Source organism: Bombina bombina, chromosome 6 (assembly GCF_027579735.1).
Source record: "Bombina bombina isolate aBomBom1 chromosome 6, aBomBom1.pri, whole genome shotgun sequence".
NCBI classification, from domain to species: domain Eukaryota; kingdom Metazoa; phylum Chordata; class Amphibia; order Anura; family Bombinatoridae; genus Bombina; species Bombina bombina.
In genome coordinates, this window is record NC_069504.1 from 595,854,264 (window position 1) to 595,878,905 (window position 24,642).

Sequence of the window (24,642 nt, forward strand, 5' to 3'; positions counted from 1 at the left end):
TATAACATTTGTTTTTATCATCGGCTTTTTTTCCATTGAGGTCGTTTACACGATTAAGTTTTTCTTTTTGTAGTAAAGTCGGATCGTCTGTAGTCTCGCACCCTAAAAAGCAACCAAGCCACCCCGCACAAGGGAAACTGGAAGCGCGCTCTATTAGCTTCAGTACTGCAGTAGCTCTGATTACATTTTGCATATGTGCAGTTGTGCACAACAACTAAGGCGTCTTCGAAAAGATTGCAATTATAGTGCAGTTCTTGTCTATATGTGAGAGTAGAAGAACACCTGACCTAAGAGGCTTGAATCTACTAGGCGTGGTTCTTTACGTTTCGTTATATGATGTGGGAGGAATTTGTACTGAGCTGCTCTGCTGTATAACATAGGAGCTCGTTCATAGGTTGGAGTTGGGTGTCAGTGCTGTGGGCGTGAGAGTAACAACAGGGCCTTAGTCCTCGTTCTGTCTTAGTTGCTGTCGCCGGCCATTAAGGGTCTCTCCCCGTGTGACCATTATGGATGGTTTCCGTGAGGATCTGGTGAGCGCCCTGAAGGAAGTGGTGAGCAACAGCAACTGGCAGTGCGTGGGCGACAAAGAGAGCTTCAAGTCCCCCTGTACCAAGTAAGAGCTGATATGTCCGCCACATATGTAGTGTACCATGCTGTAAATGAGGCATTGAGAGTTCAGGTATACCGTTAAAGAAATAAAAACCTTGACACGATGCTTCAGTTGGAAATGTAAAATATTTTAATTACACACACTTCAGTGCAAATCTGTAAACCATGTTTTTTTGTAAGTTGACGTGTCAGAACTCGTTATAGCATTTGTTACTACGTTTAAAACCCAAATAATTTGTAAAGATAATGTACACACGGACAAAATATAGAGGTTTTTCATAATCAACAAATGCATACTGAAAAGACAATGCCATTGCACAGCCTGAGCTTCAAATGAGTCGTACTAGATTTTTTTTTCTGGTAAATTTTGCATATTTCTATTTCCAACCACCTGTATCATGTGACAGACGTCAGCCAATCACAAATGCATATACGTATTTTGTGAATTCTTGCACATGCTTGCTTACTAGTAGGAGCTGGTGACTCAAGTGTATACAGGCGTACCTAAGAGATATTGCTGGTTTGTTTCCAGACCACCGCAATAAACCGAATATAGCAATAAAATAAGTCACACAATTGTTTTTTGTTTTCCAGTGCATATAAAAGTTATATTTACACTCTTCTGTAAGCTATTAAGTGGGCAGTAGCATTATGTCTAAAAAAAAAAAAAACTATGCAGATATCTTAAAGGGACAGGAAACATTAACAATTTCTTTCATGATTTGGATAGAACATACCATTTTAAACAACTTTCCAATTTACATCTATTATTAATTTTGCTTCATTATCTTATACTTTGCTGAAGGAAAAGCATCATACTACTTGGCAGCTAGCTGAATACATATAGTTAGCCAATCACAAGCGACAAATGTGTGCAGGCGCCAATCAGCAGCTACCTTCCACTTATGTAGGATATGTGTGTTATTCATTTTCAACAAGGGATACCAAGTGAACAAAGCTCATTTGAAAATAGAAGTGAATTTTAAGTGTCTTAAAATTACATGCTCTGTCTGAATCAAGTAAGTTTAATTTTGACTTTCCTATCCCTTTAATTAAAAAATACTTTATTGCTAAAAAAAAATGCTAACCATCACCTGAGCCTGTGTTCTGGTAAGAGGCCAAACTTTGTAAAAGAGCGAATCATGTCACTTCCTGTGACGTTTCATCAGCTGTTTCACACATTTTTGACCAAATACGCATGAGTGCCAGCGTCATCACATACCTGGCCGCATACGTCACTGCTAAAATATATATTGCTATGAAATTCAGGAACCTTTATAGAGCGCATGCGTGTGACTCATGGAAAGCTGTTTATTAGGCTCCTTGGCAATATTCAGAACTACGCCACCACTGCAACTACTCCCATTACTACTACTGTAAAGCTGAGTCTCCGTGCATGAGAATCAGGCCCCCCCCAGCATTCGGCTATAGCCACTGCTTCTGATGATCCAATGCAGCCTTTCACAGGCTCAGTTCAATGTCATTATCTTTCATAATCTTTCATAACATAATGACATTGAACGGAGCCTGTGAAAAGCTGCATTGGATCATCAGAAGCAGTGGCTATAGCCGAATGGCGGGGGCTGTTTCTCATGCATGGAGACTCAGCTTTACAGTAGTAGTAATGGGAGTAGTTGCAGTGAAGGGCGGAGTTCTGAATATTGCAGAGGAGCCTAATAAACAGCTTTCCATGAGTCACACGCATGCGCTCTATAAAGGTTCCTGAATTTCACAGCAATAAATATTTTAGCAGTGACGTATGCGGCCAGGTATGTGATGACACTGGCACGCATGCGCATTGGCTCCAAAATGTGTGAAACAGCTGATGAAATGTCACAGGAAGTGACATGGTTCGCTCTTTTCAAAAGTTCACCTTCTTACCAGAACACCTGCAGTGAGTCATAATCTTTTTGCTGGTGGTGTGTATTTATGTGTATATATGTTGGAAAAATGGCGCCATAATCCTTCAATCTGTAAAATAAGCAATATCTGTGAAGCGGAATGAAGTGCAATAAAAAGTGTATATAAAAAGACTGTACTCATTTTAAATTTGCATGCTCTATCTGGATTATGAACGTTTAATTTTGACCTGAGTGTCCCTTTTAATGGAAATTTGTCTCTCGCAGTGGTCCTTGTATGACCAAACCCTGCATCATTGTGTCCTGGATTGGGCCCTGCAAAATAACTAACCACCAGTGGTTTGTTGCTTATTGTGGGCACATAGCTTGAAACGCCATACCGCTGAGAAACACTGTACTACACATACAGACATAAACTGCTTGAAAAATATACATTCAATGAAAAAAACTTGTGTTCATGCCAGAATTTAAGTCCCCAATTTTTTTTAATTAAATCATGGACATTTTGACATTTATCTCCCCAGTCAAATATCATTAATGCAGACATCCCAACTCTCCCTGAAGTTCAGGGAGTCTCCCTGATTGTAATAGCGGCTCCCTGATGCCAGCAAATGGAATGCAATCTCCCTGAAACTCCAAGTACCATGATCCAATGTGGCCCAAATCCGGAAAAGTGTTTCTTTAAGGAATGCCTTTAGCTGCTGGGACATTATAGAACCCTCAAAGCGTGCATCAGTAACCAAAAAGCCCCCACTGATTTTAATAAAATAAAACACAAATACTACCTTATTTACTGCACGTAATTAAACTTCGTATTGTAAAATATTTAAGCATTCAACAAGCGTACGCGATCACTGGAAAATAGGCTTGTTTTATGTGGTTGTGCAATAAAGCTACTTTTTTTAATGTGACCTTAGTGGGAAGCTACTTTAATGATCAGTCTCTATCTTATTTAGGGTTTCAAGGTGTCCAATATATAATTGGGAGGGGGGATAGCGGCGCAATAGCGGGTGAAGCCTCCTCCCTGAAATGAATTTTTGCAGGTTGGGATGTCTGTTAAAGGGCCATTACAATTGTAAATTTACATGATCTAATCGGTAAGAGCACGTCATTTTAAGACTATTGACCTGCAACTCTTTGTTTAACCCCTGGTGATGGGGTTAAATACACAGTAGAAATATAGCGCAGGGCTCGCAGTGCACTGCTGGTCCATAACAAAAACCGCTGCTAATCCAATCAGCAGCGCTATTTGCACATCTGAGTTGTGCAATCAGCACTGCTGATTGGATCAGTGGCGGATTAGAGCATTTCATTTTTCTACTATAATGGCCCTTTAAATTCCATCATTAAAGGAATATAAAACCTAAATATTTTCTTTCATGATCCAGATAGAGTATGCAATTTTAAACACATTTCTAATTTACTTCTATTATCATTTTTTCTTTGTTCTATTGTTTTTGTTTGTTGAAAAGCAGCTCTTGGTATCAATGAAAATCAGGAATATATGCTTAGGAGCCAGCCAATTTCTGGAGCACTATATGGCAGCAGCTTTGCAAGAAAGATTAATTTGCAAGAGCACTATATGGCAGAACTATTTCCTGCTATGTAGTACTTCAGGTGCCTACCTAGATATCTCTTACTTTGAAGCAAATTTGATAATAGAAGTTAAGTGGAAGTTTTTTTATTTAAATGGAATTCTCTTGTCTGAATCACAAAATACTTTTTTGGTATTTCATATCCCTTTAACGTAGGGCTTTTATTGTTAAAAAAAAAACAAAAAAAGTGTATGGGTGTTTTGTGTGTGCATGTGTACATAATATGAGATGTATTAGAAAACCTGTGCACCTGTAATCGCGTGGCAAAATTTAACATTGCACAAGAGCTTTTTTTGTGCAATGCTACTCCCTGCAGCCAATTGCACAAGAGCAGGACATGTTAATCACCCTGAATGAGGAGCACGTGTCGGGTGACTGATCTCACCACTTCTGAGGTGACGGAGAGGCAAAATAAGCTTTTGCTACTTAAATTCCTGTATTCACTTTTTTTTTTTTAAAGGGATAGGAAAGTCAAAATTAAATTAAAATAAACTTGCATGATTCAGATAGAGCCTGTCATTTTAAGATACTTTTAAATTCACTTCTATTTTCAAATGTGCTTTGTTCTTTTAGTATCCCTTGTTAAAAAAAAGTAATACGCACATATCATACACTAGTGGGAGCTGCTGATAATTGGTGACACATTTGTCTCTTGTGATTGACTAAATAGATATTTTCAGCTTCATGTCAGTAGTGTAATGCTGTCCCTTCAGCAATGGATAATAAGAGAATAAAGAAAATTTGATAATATAATTAAATTGGAAAGTTTTTTAAAATTGTATGTTCTATCTGAATCATAAAAGAAAATTTTGGGGTTTACTATCCCTTTAATTAAAAACACAGTTGAATATTGCACATCTCTTTCCACCACATTTTTAGCAAAGTTATTGTAGCTTAGTATAACATTTCTATTGTCTGGTTTTAGTGTTTGAATCAATAAAAAAAAACAACATATACAATTAAAGGGACATGAAACCCAAACATTTATTTCATGAGTCAGAGCAAACAATTTAAAAAAGAAAACTTTCCAATTTATTTCTATGATCAAATTTTCTTCATTCTCATTATATTTGTTGAAAAGACTATATACATATGTAGTGTGCATTTATATGGATAACTATATACCAACAGTTTTGCATCACAGGAGGGGAAGGAACGGGAGGGTTTGCTAAAAAGTCTCTAGTACTTTGAGCAAGTCTTTCTTTAAAATTCCTGGTCCTTAAAGGAACATTAAACACTTTGAGATAGTAATATAAAATGATAAATCGTATGTATAAAAAAAACTCTGCAATATACTTTCACTATTTATTTTGTTTCCTTTTTTTATAATTCCATTCTGAAATTGTGAGCTTTTCAGTTCCTGTTAGAAATGGAAGTGCAGAACACTGTTTTATTCCCCTCAGCCATTGGCTGCACACTCTAGTGACCTATTTATAACTGTCTCTAATTGGCCACAGCAGAGAAGGTAACCTAAATTACAACATGGCAGCTCCCATTGTTTTATAGACACTAAAACTTTACCTTATCCTATTATATAAAAGGCCAAGTGTGTTTGTCCGAAGCTGTCATGCGCAGTAGAGACTGTGCGAGGACAAACACACCTGGCCTTCAGCAGACTAACCTCCTGGCATCTGGGGCCGACCGGGCAGGACAGGGCCGGATGTGACACAGGCAGGGCCTTGCAACCGTGAAAGAAATAGCTCAAAAGAGGGGGGATAGAGAGAGAGCAAAAGAGAGGGGGGAGGAAGAACAAAAGAAAGGGGAGAGAGTGAGAGTGAGAGCAAAAGAGGGGAGATATAGAGAGCAAGGGAGAGAGAGAGAGTAAAAGAGAGGGGGGAGATAGGGGGAGAGAGAGCAAAAGAGAGGGGGAGAGAGAGCAAAAGAGAGGGGGAGAGAGAGCAAAAGAGAGGGGGAGAGAGAGCAAAAGAGAGGGGGAGAGAGAGCAAAAGAGAGGGAGAGAGAGCAAAAGAGGGAGAGAGACAGCAAAAGAGAAGGGGGAGAGAGAGCAAAATAGAGAGAGGGGGAGAGAGACAGCAAAAGAAAGGGAGAAGAGAGAGCAAAAGAGAGGGTGAGAGAGCAAAAGAGAGGGGGAAAGAGAGTGAGCAAAAGAGGCGGGAGAGAGAGAGAGCAAAAGAGGCGGGAGAGAGAGAGCAAAAGAGGGGGAGAGAGACAGCAAAAGAAAGGGGGAGAGAGAGAGAGCAAAAGAGAAAGAGGGGGGGAGAGCAAAAGAGAGGGGGAGAGAGCAAAAGAAAGGGGGGGGGGGAGAGAGCAAAAGAGAAGGGGGGAGAGAGAGCAAAATAGAGAGAGGGGGAGAGAGACAGCAAAATAGAGAGAGGGGGAGAGAGACAGCAAAATAGAGAGGGTGAGAGAGCAAAAGAAAGGGAGCAGAGAGAGCAAAAGAGAGGGGGAGAGAGACAGCAAAAGAGAGGGGGGAGAGAGAGAGCAAAAGAGAGGGGCAGAGAGCAAAAGAAAGGGAGGAGAGAGAGCAAAAGAGGGGGAGAGAGAGCAAAATTGAGGAGGGATAGAGAGAGAGCAAGAGGTGGAACCGCTGTACTGCAAAAAATGGCCCATGTACACAGACTTTAGGACTAGTTTTGTTAATATTTAAACAGCTAATGAAACTTTAAAAAAGACATCTACATGTTATTCTCAGACTAATATTTTTTTTTAATGCACCATTTTATCTAGCATTTATTTAGTGTTTAATGTCTCTTTAATGGGTTAATAAAGAGCAAAGAAGATGTCATCAGAACTATCTTATATTAACAAAAGTACAGATGTTAAGCAAAGCATCAGACATTCATTTAGCTGTTAGCAAAGCTACTAACACTGGCTTCACTAATGCACGGTTTTGTGGTGGCTAGAAAATGGACACTCCTGGCCAGTAAGTAAGTAGTAGTTAAGTGAAGATTCTTCCTTTCACAACAATTTACAAAGGTTTCGCAGGCATGATAATGCACCAAAACTCAACCAAGACCCTTGCCATTCGTCAAGGAAAAATCAGATTTTATAGATCTCATTGAACTATCTTATGGACATTCTGTTGAAGACTTTGGGCCTGATGATCAAAAACTCACCTGCATGGAAAGAAATTACACAATTTACTCTGTCTATCCTTAACATTTAGAACCTTGCATAGCTGGATAACACATCTCAAGCTAGCATTTGTCTTTAAAACATATTTTGAGGGCTCATGCAGTACTGGCAAGATTTATTAGATAATCTCTTCAGAGCAGAGAGTTTTAGTTTATGAAGCGTTTTGTAGGAGCAGTAGTGCATCTCACATTTTTCGTTATTACGCCAGGGTTTTGATTAGAATGTTATATGTTGAGTTTTGGCGCATTACCATGCCTAGGAAACTTTTGCAAACCATTGTGAAGCGAATGATCTTCATTCAACTACTACAGATCTCAGTCTTTTTTTCTAAGATTATGTTGGTATGCGACTATCCATTATCCCTCTAATTGTCTGCCATTTTGTTTCAGTGGAAGCAACCTCTTCAGCCTTGTGTTTTTACATTCTTCCAAGATCTGATAAGAATGTTTTTTGGTTTTATGCATTACATTCTTCCATAGGACCTAAATTTAGTTATCCCCTTAGTGACCAGACCGATTTTCAATTTTACCCTTAAGGACCAGGGCTAATTTTACATTTCTGCTGTGTTTGTGTTTAGCTGTAATTTTCCTCTTACTCATTTACTGTACCCACACATATTATAAACCTTTTTTTTTATCATATTTTATAATTTACTATAAATGTTTTTTTTTATAAAATATAGTAAAAAAAGGAAAAAAAACACACTTTTTCTAACTTTGACCCCCAAAATCTGTTACACATCTACAACCACCAAAAAACACCCATGCTGAATAGTTTCTAAATTTTGTCCTGAGTTTAAAAATATCCAATGTTTACATGTTCTTTGCTTTTTTTGCAAGTTATAGTGCAATAAGTACAAGTAGCACTTTGCTATTTCCAAACCATTTTTTTCCAAAATTAACGATAGTTACATTGTAACACTAATATCTGTCAGGAATCCCTGAATAACCCTTCACATGTATATATATTTTTAGTAGACAACCCAAAGTATTGATCTAGGCCCATTTTGATATATTTCATGCCACCATTTCACCACCAAATGCGATCAAATAATTTTTTTTTTACTTTTTCACAAACTTTAGGTTTCTCTTTGAAATTATTTACAAACAACTTCTGTAATTATGGCACAAATGGTTGTAAATGCTTCTCTGGGATCCCCTTTGTTCATAAATAGCAGACCTATATGGGTTTGGCATTGCTTTTTGGTAATTAGAAGGCGGCTAAGTGCCGCTGTGCACCACACTTGTATTATGCCCAGCAGTGAAGGGGTTAATTAGGTAGCTTGTAGGGTTAATCTTAGCTTTAGTGTAGTAGACAACCCAAAGTATTGATCTAGGCCCAATTTGCTATATTTCATGCCACCATTTCACCGCCAAATGCGATAAAAAAAAAAAAAATCATTAACTTTTTCACAATTTTAGGTTTCTCACTGAAATTATTTACAAACAGTTAGTGCAATCATGGCACAAATGGTTGTAAATGCTTTTCTGGGATCCCCTTTGTTCAAAAATAGCAGACATATATAGCTTTGGCATTGCTTTTTGGTAATTAGAAGGCTGCTAAATGCCGCTGCGCACCACACTTGTATTATGCCCAGCAATTAAGGGCTTAATTAGGTAGCTTGTAGGGTTAATTTAGCTTTAGTGTAGAGCTCAGCCTCCCACCTGACACATCCCACCCCCTGATCCCTCCCTGACCCCCCTCAAACGGCTCTCTTCCCTCCCCCACCTCATAATTGTCACCGCCTTCTTAAGTACTGGCATTGTTTTTTATATTTATTCTGCAGTGATGGATCCCCCCTTAGCCCCCATCCTCCCTGATCCCCCTCCCCCATACAGCCCTCTAACCCTCTCCCTCTACCTATTTTCCACCATCTTGGGTACTGGCAGACAGTATGTCTGCCAGTACCCAGTTTGCTAAAAAACAATGGCTTTTTATAATAATAATAATACATTCTGTAGTGTAGCTGCCCCCCCCCCCCCTCAATACCCTCCCAGATCTCTTTAAGAATATTTATTTCCCTCTCTGAACTTAATGTAGTGTCCTTGGTCGTTAAGGGGTTATTTGTGTCCTTCTAGATGATTTTTCTTAATGTAATTATGAAGATGTTATTGCTGGGTTCAACCTATTTAAATAAACATTTAGGAACCAGTCATTTTATGTATTTAGTGATGAATTTACTGAAGAGAGTGATAAAGCTGGTTGATGCTTGGAGACACATGTCAGGGTTCTTAATTTCTTATACAAAACATTTCTTTATACAGCCCTGACACATGTATTTTTATGTGTCCTTTTTTTAAAGCGACAATATGGTCACCCTACTTATAGCTCTATATTTGAAATAATGTGCTTTTATAGATATTTTTTCTTTTTGTAATTTTTTTACGTCTAGATTTCAGTCTATATTAGTACAATAAAAATTAAAGAAAAAAATATGGTTGGTTAGTCTACTTGCTAATGTTGCTAATGAGAATAGTATCTAATGTTCACTGCGCTCTCTAGTGGCTATTATGTGCAAATACAGTTTTCATTTGCATGATTTACCTAAAAGGTATATAAAACCTACTTTTTTTTTTCTTTCATGATTCAGATAGAGCATGCAATTTTAAGCAATTTTCTAATTTACTCCTCTTATCCATTTTTCTTTGTTCTCTTAGTAACTTTATTTGAGATGCAGGAATGTACGCTTAGGAGCCTGCCCATTTTTTGTTCAGCACCTGGGTAGCGCTTGCTGATTGGTGGCTAAATGTGTTTAAGTGCATATCTGTGTGTGTGTGTACTCTGCATATATATGTGTGTAAGTATAGTCTGGGTGTATGTGAATGTCTTTGCATAGTTGTGTCAGTGTAAGTCTGTGCATATGCGTGTATGTGAGTATAAGCCTGTGCATATGTGTGAAGTCTGTACATATATGTGTGTGTAAGTCTGTGTATATTTGTGTATGAGTGCTTTTCCTTAAGATGTCAGGGCCCAATTTTGGTTCCAGTTCTGCCTTGGGTACAGGTGATAAAATACATTGCTGAAACTCATTTATCCAGCTTTTTATTCCTTCAGTCAATACTGAATGTGTCTGAACTAGGAATTTGTCAGTCATTTTATATTTTTCTATAAATACGACTACTTGGATGAAAAGGATGGCATTTTTGGATTACAATAATTATCTGCCAGGGTTTAAGTCATGCCACTCCACAAGTCTGGGTATTTAAATGTCAAACACATAGTATCCAAAAAATAAGTCACAATAGATATACAGAAAGAAAACCCTTATGCTTTTTCTTGCTAGAAATGTTAAAGGGATACTAAACCCATTTTTTCTTTCATGATTCAGATAGAGCATGCAATATTAAGCAACTTTCTAATTTTCTTGCTATCTTTATTTAAAAAGCAGGAATGTGATGCATAGGAGCCGACCCATTTTAGGTTCGGCACTCTGGACAGAGCTTGCTTATTGGTTGTTACCTTTAGCCACTATTAAGCTAACGTAACCCAGGTTCTGAACAAAAAATGTGCCGGTGTTCTAAATTAAGTTGTCTACCATAGGAATGCGCGACCTACGTCACTTCCGGTGACGTGTAATCAGCTGCTGGAGGTTTGTGGTGCTCACTGCGCATGCGCTAGAGACCCAACCTTCTACAAACAGCTGATTTACACGGCAGTGGCTTGCACAGTGCACACAGAGAGTTTAAAGCAGCAAACAAAAACAAAACAATCATACAAAACCATTAGACCATTTACAATCATTAAAATCATTAGGCAAAATATGTTAGAATAAAGACTGCATTGTTTACATAAGTGTGAGTACATAGATATTTACATTGTTGAAAGCTGGGGAGAGGCAAAACACAACCAAATACAAATACAGTTTAGTATATAAAATACTATATTTGTTGTTAGATCGTGTAATTTTTAATTGATGACAATTCTCTATACAATTAGGGGATGTTCTTATGACACTTTAATTGAAATCACATTGGACTTTATTGGAGTTACAGCATGTCTGGGCATATTAAAGTGCTAAGGATGACAGAAGCAGACAGTGCATAAAGAACAAGTGATTCTGCATAGGATCCGATTTTAAAAGATTAAAAGTGGCACAAAAGTCATAGTTTTTCTCATGCCTTTGATGTAATAGGATGTAACACCTTGTTTTACTACACAATCTAATGACAAATATAGTATTTTATATACTAAACTGTATTTGTATTTGGTTGTGTTTTGCCTCTCCCCAGCTTTCAACAATGTAAATATCTATGTACTCACACTTATGTAAACAATGCAGTCTTTATTCTAACATATTTTGCCTAATGATTTTAATGATTGTAAATGGTCTAATGGTTTTGTATGATTGTTTTGTTTTTGTTTGCTGCTTTGAGCTCTCTGTGTGCACTGTGCAAGCCACTGCCGTGTAAATCAGCTGTTTGTAGAAGGTTGGGTCTCTAGCGCATGCGCAGTGAGCACCACAAACCTCAAGCAGCTGATTCACGTCACCGGAAGTGACGTGGTAGTCACATTCCTACAGGGTAGACAACTTAATTTAGAACAGTGGCTCCTAAGCTTTACATTCCTGCTTTTTAAATAAAGATAGCAAGAGAACAAAGAAAAATTGATAATAGGAGTAAATTAGAAAGTTGCTTAAAATTGCATGCTCTATTTGAATCATGAAATAAAAAAAATTGGTTTTAGTGTCCCTTTAAGGAGAATGATGCCTGACTCTGAATCCATGAGGGCAATTGGAGATATTAGAGGAAGTTATGCACTTGCAGGGCAGAATTGTATGACAGGTGGGAGAACTGAATACCTTTTATTTAAAGAAATACTTTCTCCTATCTTAACGTCCTTATGGCACCAGTAGACCCCGCTACAGGGAAAAGTTTTAAAAAAAATAAACAAGTTTTCTTTTGCAAGATGTACCAAGTCTACGGTTTCATCCTTGTGGGAAATTATCCTTCCTAACAGGAAGTGGCAAAGAGAGCACCACAGCAGAGCTGTCTATATAGCTCCCCCCTTAACTCCACCCCCCAGTCATTCTCTTTGCCGGCTCTAAGCAGGAAGGGTAAAGTGAAAGAGGTGATAAACTGTTAGTTTTTATTTTATCTTCAAGCAAGAGTTTGTTATTTTTAAATGGTACCGGTGTTGTACTATTTACTCTCAGACAGGACATAGATGAAGATTTCTGCCTGGAGGATGATGATCTTAGCATTTGTAACTAAGGTCCACTGCTGTTTCCACAGAAGCTGAGGAGTACAGGAAAACTTCAGTGTGAGGAACGGTTTCTTGCTATACAGCAATGAGGTATGTTCAGTCATTTTTTCTGTAGAGACTGTGATAACTCAGAAAGGCTGACCGTATCCCCATAAGGGGAAGGGTAAGCAGTAATCCTAGTCTTAGAAGGGGCTTTACTAGCTTGCATAAAGGGCTTAATTTATGGGCACTCAGTTTGAATGATTTATACCAAACGTTTGTGTGTTCTGGGAGTAACGTTTTTTATTATTTGAAGGGACAACTGTATGAGGGTACACTTGGCTTTTTTGGGGTTTTTATAACCCACATGGCTGAAAAAACGCTTGGTAGTTTTTTCTTAAGGCCTTAGTAACATCGAGTGCGGTGGGCGGGGCCTAATTTCGCGCCTCAGTTGCGCAGTTGTTTTCCATAGACAAGCAGCAAGCTTCAACACCGGAGGGTCCTGGGGAACTTCTTGGGCCTAATCGAAGCTTTATCCCCACATTATCGATCCCTAAGGGCAGGTAGGCGCCACAGCAGAGCTGTGGCAAGGTGCTGACAGGGGGTTTTTACCGGTTTTTGGCACTTTGTCAATCCGGTTTTCTTATTTGGGGGTTAAATGTTAAATTGCTCGTGGTGCAATCTTACCATAGCTTAGTGTGTCTGCTGCAAAAATTTCTGAAAATTTGAAGTAGTTTTAAGCAGTTTTGCAGTTTGTGTATGCCTTTTTTTCTCTTAAAGGCACAGTACCGTTTTTGAAAATTGTTTTTTTTTTCATTAAATAAGGTGTTTTCCAAGCTTGCTTGTCTCATTACTAGCCTGTTCAACATGTCTGACACAGGAAACTCATTGTTCAATTTGTTTAGAAGCCATTGTGGAACCCCCTCTTAGAATGTGTCCCACTTGTACTGATATGTCTATAAATTGCAAACAGCATATTTTGACTTATAAGAGTTTGACACTGGATGATTCTCAGACAGAAAGATATCAGGTTTTGCCATCTAGTTCTCCCCAAGTGTCATAACCATTAACGCCCGCACAAGTGACGCCAAGTACCTCTAGTGCGTCTAATTCTTTTACCTTGCAAGATATGGCCTCAGTTATGAATACTACCCTCACAGAGGTTTTATCTAAACTGCCTGGGTTGCAAGGGAAGCGCAGTAGCTCTGGGTTAAGAATGAATGCTGAGCCTTCTGACGCTTTAGTAGCCGTATCCGATATTCCCTCCCAATGTTCAGAGGTAGGGATGAGAGATTTGCTCCCTGAGGGAGAGATTTCTGATTCAGGAAAAATGTTCCCTCAGACAGATTCAGATATGACGGCATTTAAATTTAAGCTAGAACACCTCCGTTTATTACTCAGGGAGGTTTTAGCGTCTCTGGATGACTGTGACCCTATTGTAGTTCCAGAGAAATTGTGTAAAATGGACAAATATTTAGAGGTTCCTGTTTATACTGATGTTTTTCCGGTCCCTAAGAGGATTTCGGACATTGTTACTAAGGAGTGGGATAGACAAGGTATTCCGTTCGCTCCCCCTCCTGTTTTTAAGAAAATGTTTCCCATATCTGACACCATGCGGGATTCATGGCAGACGGTCCTTAAGGTGGAGGGAGCTATTTCTACTCTGGCTAAGCGTACAACTATACCTATTGAAGACAGTTGTGCTTTCATAGATCCTATGGATAAAAAATTAGAGGGTCTCCTAAAGAAAATTTTTGTTCATCAGGGTTTTCTTCTTCAGCCTATAGCGTGCATTGTTCCTGTAACCACTGCAGCTGCCTTTTGGTTTGAGGCTCTTGAAGAGGCTCTTCAGGTGATATTCTAGACAGAATTAGGGCTCTTAAGCTAGCTAATTCTTTCATTACAGACGCCGCTTTTCATCTCGCTAAGTTAGCGGCAAAGAATTCAGGTTTTGCCATTTTAGCGCGTAGAGCGTTATGGCTTAAGTCCTGGTCGGCTGATGTGTCATCGAAATCTAAGCTTTTGACCATCCCTTTCAAAGGTAAGACCCTATTCGGGCCTGCACTGAAAGAGATCATTTCAGACATCACTGGGGGGAAGGGTCATGCCCTCCCTCAAGATAAGTCAAATAAGACAAGGACCAAACAAAATAATTTTCGTCCCTTTCGAAACTTCAAGGGTGGTCCCGCCTCCTCCTCCCCTGCTGCAAAGCAAGAGGGGAACTTTGCTCAATCCAAGCCAGTCTGGAGACCTAACCAGGCTTGGAACAAGGGTAAACAGGCCAAGAAGCCTGCTGCTGCCACTAAGACAGCATGAAGGGGTAGCCCCCGATTCGGGACCGGATCTAGTAGGGGGCAGACTCTCTCTCTTTGCTCAGGCCTGGGCAAGAGACGTTCAGGACTCCTGGGCCGTAGAAATTGTAACCCAGGGGTATCTTCTAGATTTCAAAGATTCTCCTCCAAGGGGGAGATTCCATCTTTCTCAATTGTCTGTAAACCAGACAAAAAGAGAGGCGTTCTTACACTGCGTAGAAGACCTTTTTACCATGAGAGTGATCTGCCCAGTTCCGAAAGCAGAACAGGGACAAGGGTTCTACTCCAATCTGTTTGTGGTTCCCAAAAAAGAGGGAATCTTCAGACCAATTCTAGATCTCAAGATCCTAAACCAATTCATAAAGCTTCCATCCTTCAAGATGGAGACCATTCGGACTATTTTACCAATGATCCAGGAGGGTCAATATATGACCACCGTGGACTTAAAGGATGCGTATCTACACATTGCTATTTACAAAGATCATCACCAGTTCCTCAGGTTTGCCTTTCTGGACAAGCATTACCAGTTTGTGGCTCTTCCCTTCGGGTTGGCCACGGCGCCAAGAATCTTCACAAAAGTGCTAGGGTCCCTTCTGGCGGTCCTAAGGCCGCGGGGCATAGCAGTGGCGCCTTATCTAGACGACATCCTGATTCAAGCGTCGACTTTCCAACTAGCCAAGTCTCACACGGACTTAGTGTTGGCCTTTCTAAGATCTCATGGGTGGAAGGTGAACGTAAAAAAGAGTTCACTTATCCCTCTCACAAGAGTTCCATTCCTGGGAACTCTGATAGATTTGGTGAACATGAAAATTTTTCTGACGGAGGTCAGGAAATCAAAGATTTTAACCACCTGCCGAGCTCTTCATTCCATTCCTCGGCCGTGAGTGGCTCAGTGTATGGAGGTAATCGGACTAATGGTAGCGGTAATGGACATAGTTCCGTTTGCTCGCTTACATCTCAGACCACTGCAACTATGCATGCTCAAACAGTGGAATGGGGATTATGCAGATTTATCTCCTCAGATAAATCTGGATCAAGAGACCAGACACTCTCTTCTTTGGTGATTGTCACAGGATCACCTGTCCCAGTGTTAGAGGACTCCTCTAGGACCACGACCCTCTTGTTCTCCTCTGCTTCAGGACTCTGGTATCTGCACTGCAAAGTTGTTACAAGTACTTGGAGGGTTGTTCCACAAAATACACACAAGGATATGTCTGCAGAACAACTAACTTTATTGGTCAGGATAGCGAGTTTATATACATTTCAGAATACATTGAAATCTGTAGTCATTAGCTCATTTCTAAGATAAGGAAAACATCTGGCATCCTGTAAGTTGTACATCACATTTGTCAGATATCCTTGAAGATATTAAGTAAATTTATGACTGACAGGAAAAAGGAGTAATGTAGGATCTCAAAATATTCCAATCTGATGTATAGCTACCTTTGACCTAACTAAAATTCCTTACATCAGCAGTGTTTTCTCACACATAGCTCAAGGGTTTAAAAGTACATGTAAAATGTGTGTATAAAGGTCACTATGCGTCTAGCTACAATTGAATATTAAAGGGATACAGAAAAGATACATTACAATTAAACATAACATATAAAATGATACAATGTATATATATGCTCCCTAGATATTATAATATTATTACAATAAGAGTTACAGCATATAGGTTTAACAAGTGACGTATTCATAATAACATCATTTCACATGGTATTTCTATAAGAACAAAGAAACTCATAGAAAATATAATTGGAATAAAAGGAGTGTTAGGGAGTCATTTCTACAGGAATACCTAACTATAGATAAACAGTAACTGGGCCTCCTGGCCCAGCACAAATCACAGCTGTTTGACATCTTGTAGAGATAGCAATGCACATTGACAGGGTCATTCTCAGGGCTATTATATCTATGCAAGTCTCCCTAACATCAGCATATTTCATACTACATAATAAACCACTATAATAAAAGTCTAATCATTACAAAATGGATGCGGGGAACAAGATGGCTGCCGTCAGGTTCATATTACCCCTAACATACCATCCTTTTATTCTAACAGAATAACATAAAAATAGACTGGCATAGAAAAGTAGTAAAGCCTTATATTATGGTAACAGAACTCTGTGAGAATACTAAAGAGAAAAATATTTGCATGTCGTGATATACTTTTATAGGCTAATTGTCACTGCATATCGGTACAGTCCCTCCAATACCTTCCATCTATCTTCCAGCCTTCCCAAAACTACCGGTCCACCGGCACAGAGACCCAACCAGCCCCCCATCTACCCCCAAACAACTCTGCATCTTCTATCTCTCCACCTGCATTGCTAGCACCCCCCAATATGTCCAACAGTTCCTTTTAAAGCATGACATAGCAACAGCACAACTGTCTCTAGGTGGCCTCTGATCACTTTAAGAACAGTCTTTGTCCATTTGAGAGCGCTGCACCTTGACACTTTGCTATAATACAGTTCTCCAACAGTTCATTTGCAGTAGGGGTGCTTATCCACGGTTCTTCCGCAGGGAGATACTGGAAATCTGATGGTTTGTTCATGGGGTAGACAAGGCAACCAGTGGATACCCATGGCAAGCAAACACTCGAGTCACAGGGAGTCTAGGAAGCAAACAGAAACAGTACAGGATGAGTACACACCGCAATACAATCACAATTATGTCCAAATAAAACGTCACTTTCCTCCTATGTCATTTAAAATAAAACAAAACATTGTTGATATATAATACAAACTAAATACATTGACATTTCTCAGAGAATAATTTACAACTTCTCTATACACTTTTAAATGATACTTCATGAATACTACGCAAGTGAAAACCTGTTAGACTCTAAGGCCTGCCCTGTAGCAAAAATGAAAAAAAAGAAAACAGTCAATAAAAATAAATGAATTTCTTTACACTGTCACTTTGAACTTCTAAAAATAAAAGAACCTCGTGTTGCTTTATTCTGGATGGCTGCTATCTATAATGTTTATAATTCTCCAACCTAAATTCTCTCACACTCCTGTATGAGGAAAGCATACAAACAGAACATAATTTAAAACTACAAGTTCTTTTAAAGGTAAACACATCTTTATGGTAAGAATTACTCTCTTTGACAAACATCAGGAATGACCAAATTCACTTTGCAGATACCATACTAATTAATAAAAGGGAAAAATACATTTGCTTTCATAAACTATAATTAGGCTATTCCCTGAAACAAACATTTCTCTGTATATTTACTATAAACTTCTAGCTTAGAAGTGTCCTCCTTATGTTCTAAAGGGTGAAGGGTCTAAGATATTATGATATATTGCAGCATTTTCCTGAAACATATTTTTATACTCAGTGGGCCATTCAATAGGGTACAATACTGCACAGTTCACAGTTACATTTATCTAAAAATTACTATGTTAAGCACATAAACTACAATGTGCACTAATACCAATGAAGCATATGATGTCTTATACCCAATATGATCAATAAAATACAAGAGAATACAAAACAAGCAATATAAGTAATCAAGTTAAACAATACTCCCCTAATTTAATTGGTTGGCCCTGTAACACCATAACAGGACCTCCATATCGAGCGATAAGGCACAGTCCAGAGAAGGATAGTCTTTATGTCCTGAAGACACACATCAGAGGAGAAAGTCATGGATTACCCAGAGTCCAGTTCTGGGGCTGGTACCAGCATGCAAAGCAAAGAATGGATCCAAAGATAGTTCAGTAACTTTTTTTACTGCAGTATGGTGGTTAAAACAAGCTTGACAAAAGGTCTTTCATTTTCTTCTTTTCTTTCTTTAAAGGTTTACTTGCTTTCAATCTTTAATCTTTTGAAGAGTGCACTTATGGAATTTTGCCTGTACAGATTTCACCTAAGTATGAAAACTCAAAAATAATTCAGTTAGTGTCTTTTAATCTCTGAAGACAGTACCTAAAAACAATCACCCCTATCACATAAAGATACTCATCAATACTTCCCCCTTGTTTGCGTGAAACATCCCATGTGGCATGCAAACACAACATAACAAAAAACGAAAAGACAAATTATGCACTCCACTCATGCATGCAGAATACAATTCTCAATAGCAAGCAAAATCAAATACACCTCCACATGCAATATTCCATTCATACAGCACCTTACCACACGCATTCACGAAAAATAAAAACACAACATTCTCTTAGAAAACACTTAAACCAATTGTCCATTTTACAAAACAAAACATGAACAGCCGACACAAACTTTTAGCAACCAAAATTAACCTGAAATTCAAAACCAATTCTGCCATTCCCTGAAACGCAGCACTCGCAAAACACTACAAAATAATTAAAATCCTAAAACAACCATCTATACCATGGTTCTGCAAATTCTACCATGTACAATTCTATGAGATCACACTAATAATGCAATCACCGCAGATGCTCAATAAACTCCAGTTGCATATTTACACATAAAATCCCTAACCATATATTTACAAAAGAACACACAAACACCTAAGTATCCAATTTTGGGAATAATTAGATAATAATGATACAGCCACTGTTCTATATAGCTCCTGCTCACATGCACCATGCAAATCCACTGTTAAAGGGACATTTTAGTATAAATTAAACTTTCATTATTCAGATAGGACTTTTAATTTTAATCAACTTTCCAATTTACTTTTATCATCAAATTTTTTCTTGGTATTCTTAGTTTAAACTAAACATAGGTAGGCTCATATGCTAATTTCTAAGCCTTTGAGGGCTGCCTCTTATCACAGGCTTTTTAAATCTCTTTCCAACACAGAGAGACAAAATACACGTGGGCCATATAGATAACACTGTGTTCAGGCACAGGGGGTCATGCAGTAGGGGTGCTTATCCACGGTTCTTCCGCAGGGAGATACTGGAAATCTGATGGTTTGTTCATGGGGTAGACAAGGCAACCAGTGGATACCCATGGCAAGCAAACACTCGAGTCACAGGGAGTCTAGGAAGCAAACAGAAACAGTACAGGATGAGTACACACCGCAATACAATCACAATTATGTCCAAATAAAACGTCACTTTCCTCCTATGTCATTTAAAATAAAACAAAACATTGTTGATATATAATACAAACTAAATACATTGACATTTCTCAGAGAATAATTTACAACTTCTCTATACACTTTTAAATGATACTTCATGAATACTACGCAAGTGAAAACCTGTTAGACTCTAAGGCCTGCCCTGTAGCAAAAATGAAAAAAAAGAAAACAGTCAATAAAAATAAATGAATTTCTTTACACTGTCACTTTGAACTTCTAAAAATAAAAGAACCTCGTGTTGCTTTATTCTGGATGGCTGCTATCTATAATGTTTATAATTCTCCAACCTAAATTCTCTCACACTCCTGTATGAGGAAAGCATACAAACAGAACATAATTTAAAACTACAAGTTCTTTTAAAGGTAAACACATCTTTATGGTAAGAATTACTCTCTTTGACAAACATCAGGAATGACCAAATTCACTTTGCAGATACCATACTAATTAATAAAAGGGAAAAATACATTTGCTTTCATAAACTATAATTAGGCTATTCCCTGAAACAAACATTTCTCTGTATATTTACTATAAACTTCTAGCTTAGAAGTGTCCTCCTTATGTTCTAAAGGGTGAAGGGTCTAAGATATTATGATATATTGCAGCATTTTCCTGAAACATATTTTTATACTCAGTGGGCCATTCAATAGGGTACAATACTGCACAGTTCACAGTTACATTTATCTAAAAATTACTATGTTAAGCACATAAACTACAATGTGCACTAATACCAATGAAGCATATGATGTCTTATACCCAATATGATCAATAAAATACAAGAGAATACAAAACAAGCAATATAAGTAATCAAGTTAAACAATACTCCCCTAATTTAATTGGTTGACCCTGTAACACCATAACAGGACCTCCATATCGAGCGATAAGGCACAGTCCAGAGAAGGATAGTCTTTATGTCCTGAAGACACACATCAGAGGAGAAAGTCATGGATTACCCAGAGTCCAGTTCTGGGGCTGGTACCAGCATGCAAAGCAAGAATGGATCCAAAGATAGTTCAGTAACTTTTTTTACTGCAGTATGGTGGTTAAAACAAGCTTGACAAAAGGTCTTTCATTTTCTTCTTTTCTTTCTTTAAAGGTTTACTTGCTTTCAATCTTTAATCTTTTGAAGAGTGCACTTATGGAATTTTGCCTGTACAGATTTCACCTAAATATGAAAACTCAAAAATAATTCAGTTAGTGTCTTTTAATCTCTGAAGACAGTACCTAAAAACAATCACCCCTATCACATAAAGATACTCATCAATACTTCCCCCTTGTTTGCGTGAAACATCCCATGTGGCATGCAAACACAACATAACAAAAAACGAAAAGACAAATTATGCACTCCACTCATGCATGCAGAATACAATTCTCAATAGCAAGCAAAATCAAATACACCTCCACATGCAATATTCCATTCATACAGCACCTTACCACACGCATTCACGAAAAATAAAAACACAACATTCTCTTAGAAAACACTTAAACCAATTGTCCATTTTACAAAACAAAACATGAACAGCCGACACAAACTTTTAACAACCAAAATTAACCTGAAATTCAAAACCAATTCTGCCATTCCCTGAAACGCAGCACTCGCAAAACACTACAAAATAATTAAAATCCTAAAACAACCATCTATACCATGGTTCTGCAAATTCTACCATGTACAATTCTATGAGATCACACTAATAATGCAATCACCGCAGATGCTCAATAAACTCCAGTTGCATATTTACACATAAAATCCCTAACCATATATTTACAAAAGAACACACAAACACCTAAGTATCCAATTTTGGGAATAATTAGATAATAATGATACAGCCACTGTTCTATATAGCTCCTGCTCACATGCACCATGCAAATCCACTGTTAAAGGGACATTTTAGTATAAATTAAACTTTCATTATTCAGATAGGACTTTTAATTTTAATCAACTTTCCAATTTACTTTTATCATCAAATTTTTTCTTGGTATTCTTAGTTTAAACTAAACATAGGTAGGCTCATATGCTAATTTCTAAGCCTTTGAGGGCTGCCTCTTATCACAGGCTTTTTAAATCTCTTTCCAACACAGAGAGACAAAATACACGTGGGCCATATAGATAACACTGTGTTCAGGCACAGGGGGTCATGCAGTAGGGGTGCTTATCCACGGTTCTTCCGCAGGGAGATACTGGAAATCTGATGGTTTGTTCATGGGGTAGACAAGGCAACCAGTGGATACCCATGGCAAGCAAACACTCGAGTCACAGGGAGTCTAGGAAGCAAACAGAAACAGTACAGGATGAGTACACACCGCAATACAATCACAATTATGTCCAAATAAAACGTCACTTTCCTCCTATGTCATTTAAAATAAAACAAAACATTGTTGATATATAATACAAACTAAATACATTGACATTTCTCAGAGAATAATTTACAACTTCTCTATACACTTTTAAATGATACTTCATGAATACTACGCAAGTGAAAACCTGTTAGACTCTAAGGCCTGCCCTGTAGCAAAAATGAAAAAAAAGAAAACAGTCAATAAAAATAAATGAATTTCTTTACACAGTCACTTTGAACTTCTAAAAATAAAAGAACCTCGTGTTGCTTTATTCTGGATGGCTGCTATCTATAATGTTTATAATTCTCCAACCTAAATTCTCTCACACTCCTGTATGAGGAAAGCATACAAACAGAACATAATTTAAAACTACAAGTTCTTTTAAAGGTAAACACATCTTTATGGTAAGAATTACTCTCTTTGACAAACATCAGGAATGACCAAATTCACTTTGCAGATACCATACTAATTAATAAAAGGGAAAAATACATTTGCTTTCATAAACTATAATTAGGCTATTCCCTGAAACAAACATTTCTCTGTATATTTACTATAAACTTCTAGCTTAGAAGTGTCCTCCTTATGTTCTAAAGGGTGAAGGGTCTAAGATATTATGATATATTGCAGCATTTTCCTGAAACATATTTTTATACTCAGTGGGCCATTCAATAGGGTACAATACTGCACAGTTCACAGTTACATTTATCTAAAAATTACTATGTTAAGCACATAAACTACAATGTGCACTAATACCAATGAAGCATATGATGTCTTATACCCAATATGATCAATAAAATACAAGAGAATACAAAACAAGCAATATAAGTAATCAAGTTAAACAATACTCCCCTAATTTAATTGGTTGACCCTGTAACACCATAACAGGACCTCCATATCGAGCGATAAGGCACAGTCCAGAGAAGGATAGTCTTTATGTCCTGAAGACACACATCAGAGGAGAAAGTCATGGATTACCCAGAGTCCAGTTCTGGGGCTGGTACCAGCATGCAAAGCAAAGAATGGATCCAAAGATAGTTCAGTAACTTTTTTTACTGCAGTATGGTGGTTAAAACAAGCTTGACAAAAGGTCTTTCATTTTCTTCTTTTCTTTCTTTAAAGGTTTACTTGCTTTCAATCTTTAATCTTTTGAAGAGTGCACTTATGGAATTTTGCCTGTACAGATTTCACCTAAATATGAAAACTCAAAGATAATTCAGTTAGTGTCTTTTAATCTCTGAAGACAGTACCTAAAAACAATCACCCCTATCACATAAAGATACTCATCAATACTTCCCCCTTGTTTGCGTGAAACATCCCATGTGGCATGCAAACACAACATAACAAAAAACGAAAAGACAAATTATGCACTCCACTCATGCATGCAGAATGCAATTCTCAATAGCAAGCAAAATCAAATACACCTCCACATGCAATATTCCATTCATACAGCACCTTACCACACGCATTCACGAAAAATAAAAACACAACATTCTCTTAGAAAACACTTAAACCAATTGTCCATTTTACAAAACAAAACATGAACAGCCGACACAAACTTTTAACAACCAAAATTAACCTGAAATTCAAAACCAATTCTGCCATTCCCTGAAACGCAGCACTCGCAAAACACTACAAAATAATTAAAATCCTAAAACAACCATCTATACCATGGTTCTGCAAATTCTACCATGTACAATTCTATGAGATCACACTAATAATGCAATCACCGCAGATGCTCAATAAACTCCAGTTGCATATTTACACATAAAATCCCTAACCATATATTTACAAAAGAACACACAAACACCTAAGTATCCAATTTTGGGAATAATTAGATAATAATGATACAGCCACTGTTCTATATAGCTCCTGCTCACATGCACCATGCAAATCCACTGTTAAAGGGACATTTTAGTATAAATTAAACTTTCATTATTCAGATAGGACTTTTAATTTTAATCAACTTTCCAATTTACTTTTATCATCAAATTTTTTCTTGGTATTCTTAGTTTAAACTAAACATAGGTAGGCTCATATGCTAATTTCTAAGCCTTTGAGGGCTGCCTCTTATCACAGGCTTTTTAAATCTCTTTCCAACACAGAGAGACAAAATACACGTGGGCCATATAGATAACACTGTGTTCAGGCACAGGGGGTCATCCAAGATCCAGCACAAAACAATGCTAAATTTAAGACAATAGACCATAAACAGTCACAGTCATGTGACCAGGGAGCTGTAAGAATGCCCCTAGACACAAGGCAACTACAGAGGCAAAAAGCATACCAATACAACTGTGTTGGCCATGCAACACTGGGGAATGGGTAATAAAGGGACTATCCATCCTCAAAACAATAACAATTATATGGTAGACTGTCCCTTTAAGTAAATCAGATGTGGCACAAATAATTTGTGAAAAGCTGCTAGAATCCAGTTTATACTTTTACATAACCAAAATTTTAATAACAACACAATTATTTGATTTAACTTTGTTTATAATTTGATATTCACCATTCTGCAGCTCTCTAGCCAAATGTAACAAATGTATATAACAAAAAATAAAATAAGCTTTCTACAA

At 37.8% G+C, this 24,642-nt stretch overlaps 1 protein-coding gene across 2 annotated transcripts in view; it reads left to right on the forward strand.

Moving 5' to 3' along the window:
* The first annotated feature begins 369 nt into the window (after positions 1-369).
* The window catches only part of LOC128663311 (uncharacterized protein HI_0077), a 265,688-nt gene continuing 241,415 nt past the window's right edge, over positions 370-24,642 (forward strand). Inside the window, exon 1 of one of the 2 annotated variants that reach the window (XM_053717579.1) lies at positions 370-613. In XM_053717579.1, the coding sequence (XP_053573554.1) occupies positions 507-613 (107 nt within the window). In that variant the 5' untranslated portion in view covers positions 370-506. The remainder of the gene's footprint in view (positions 614-24,642) is intronic. The other variant, XM_053717580.1, reaches the window with a different exon arrangement.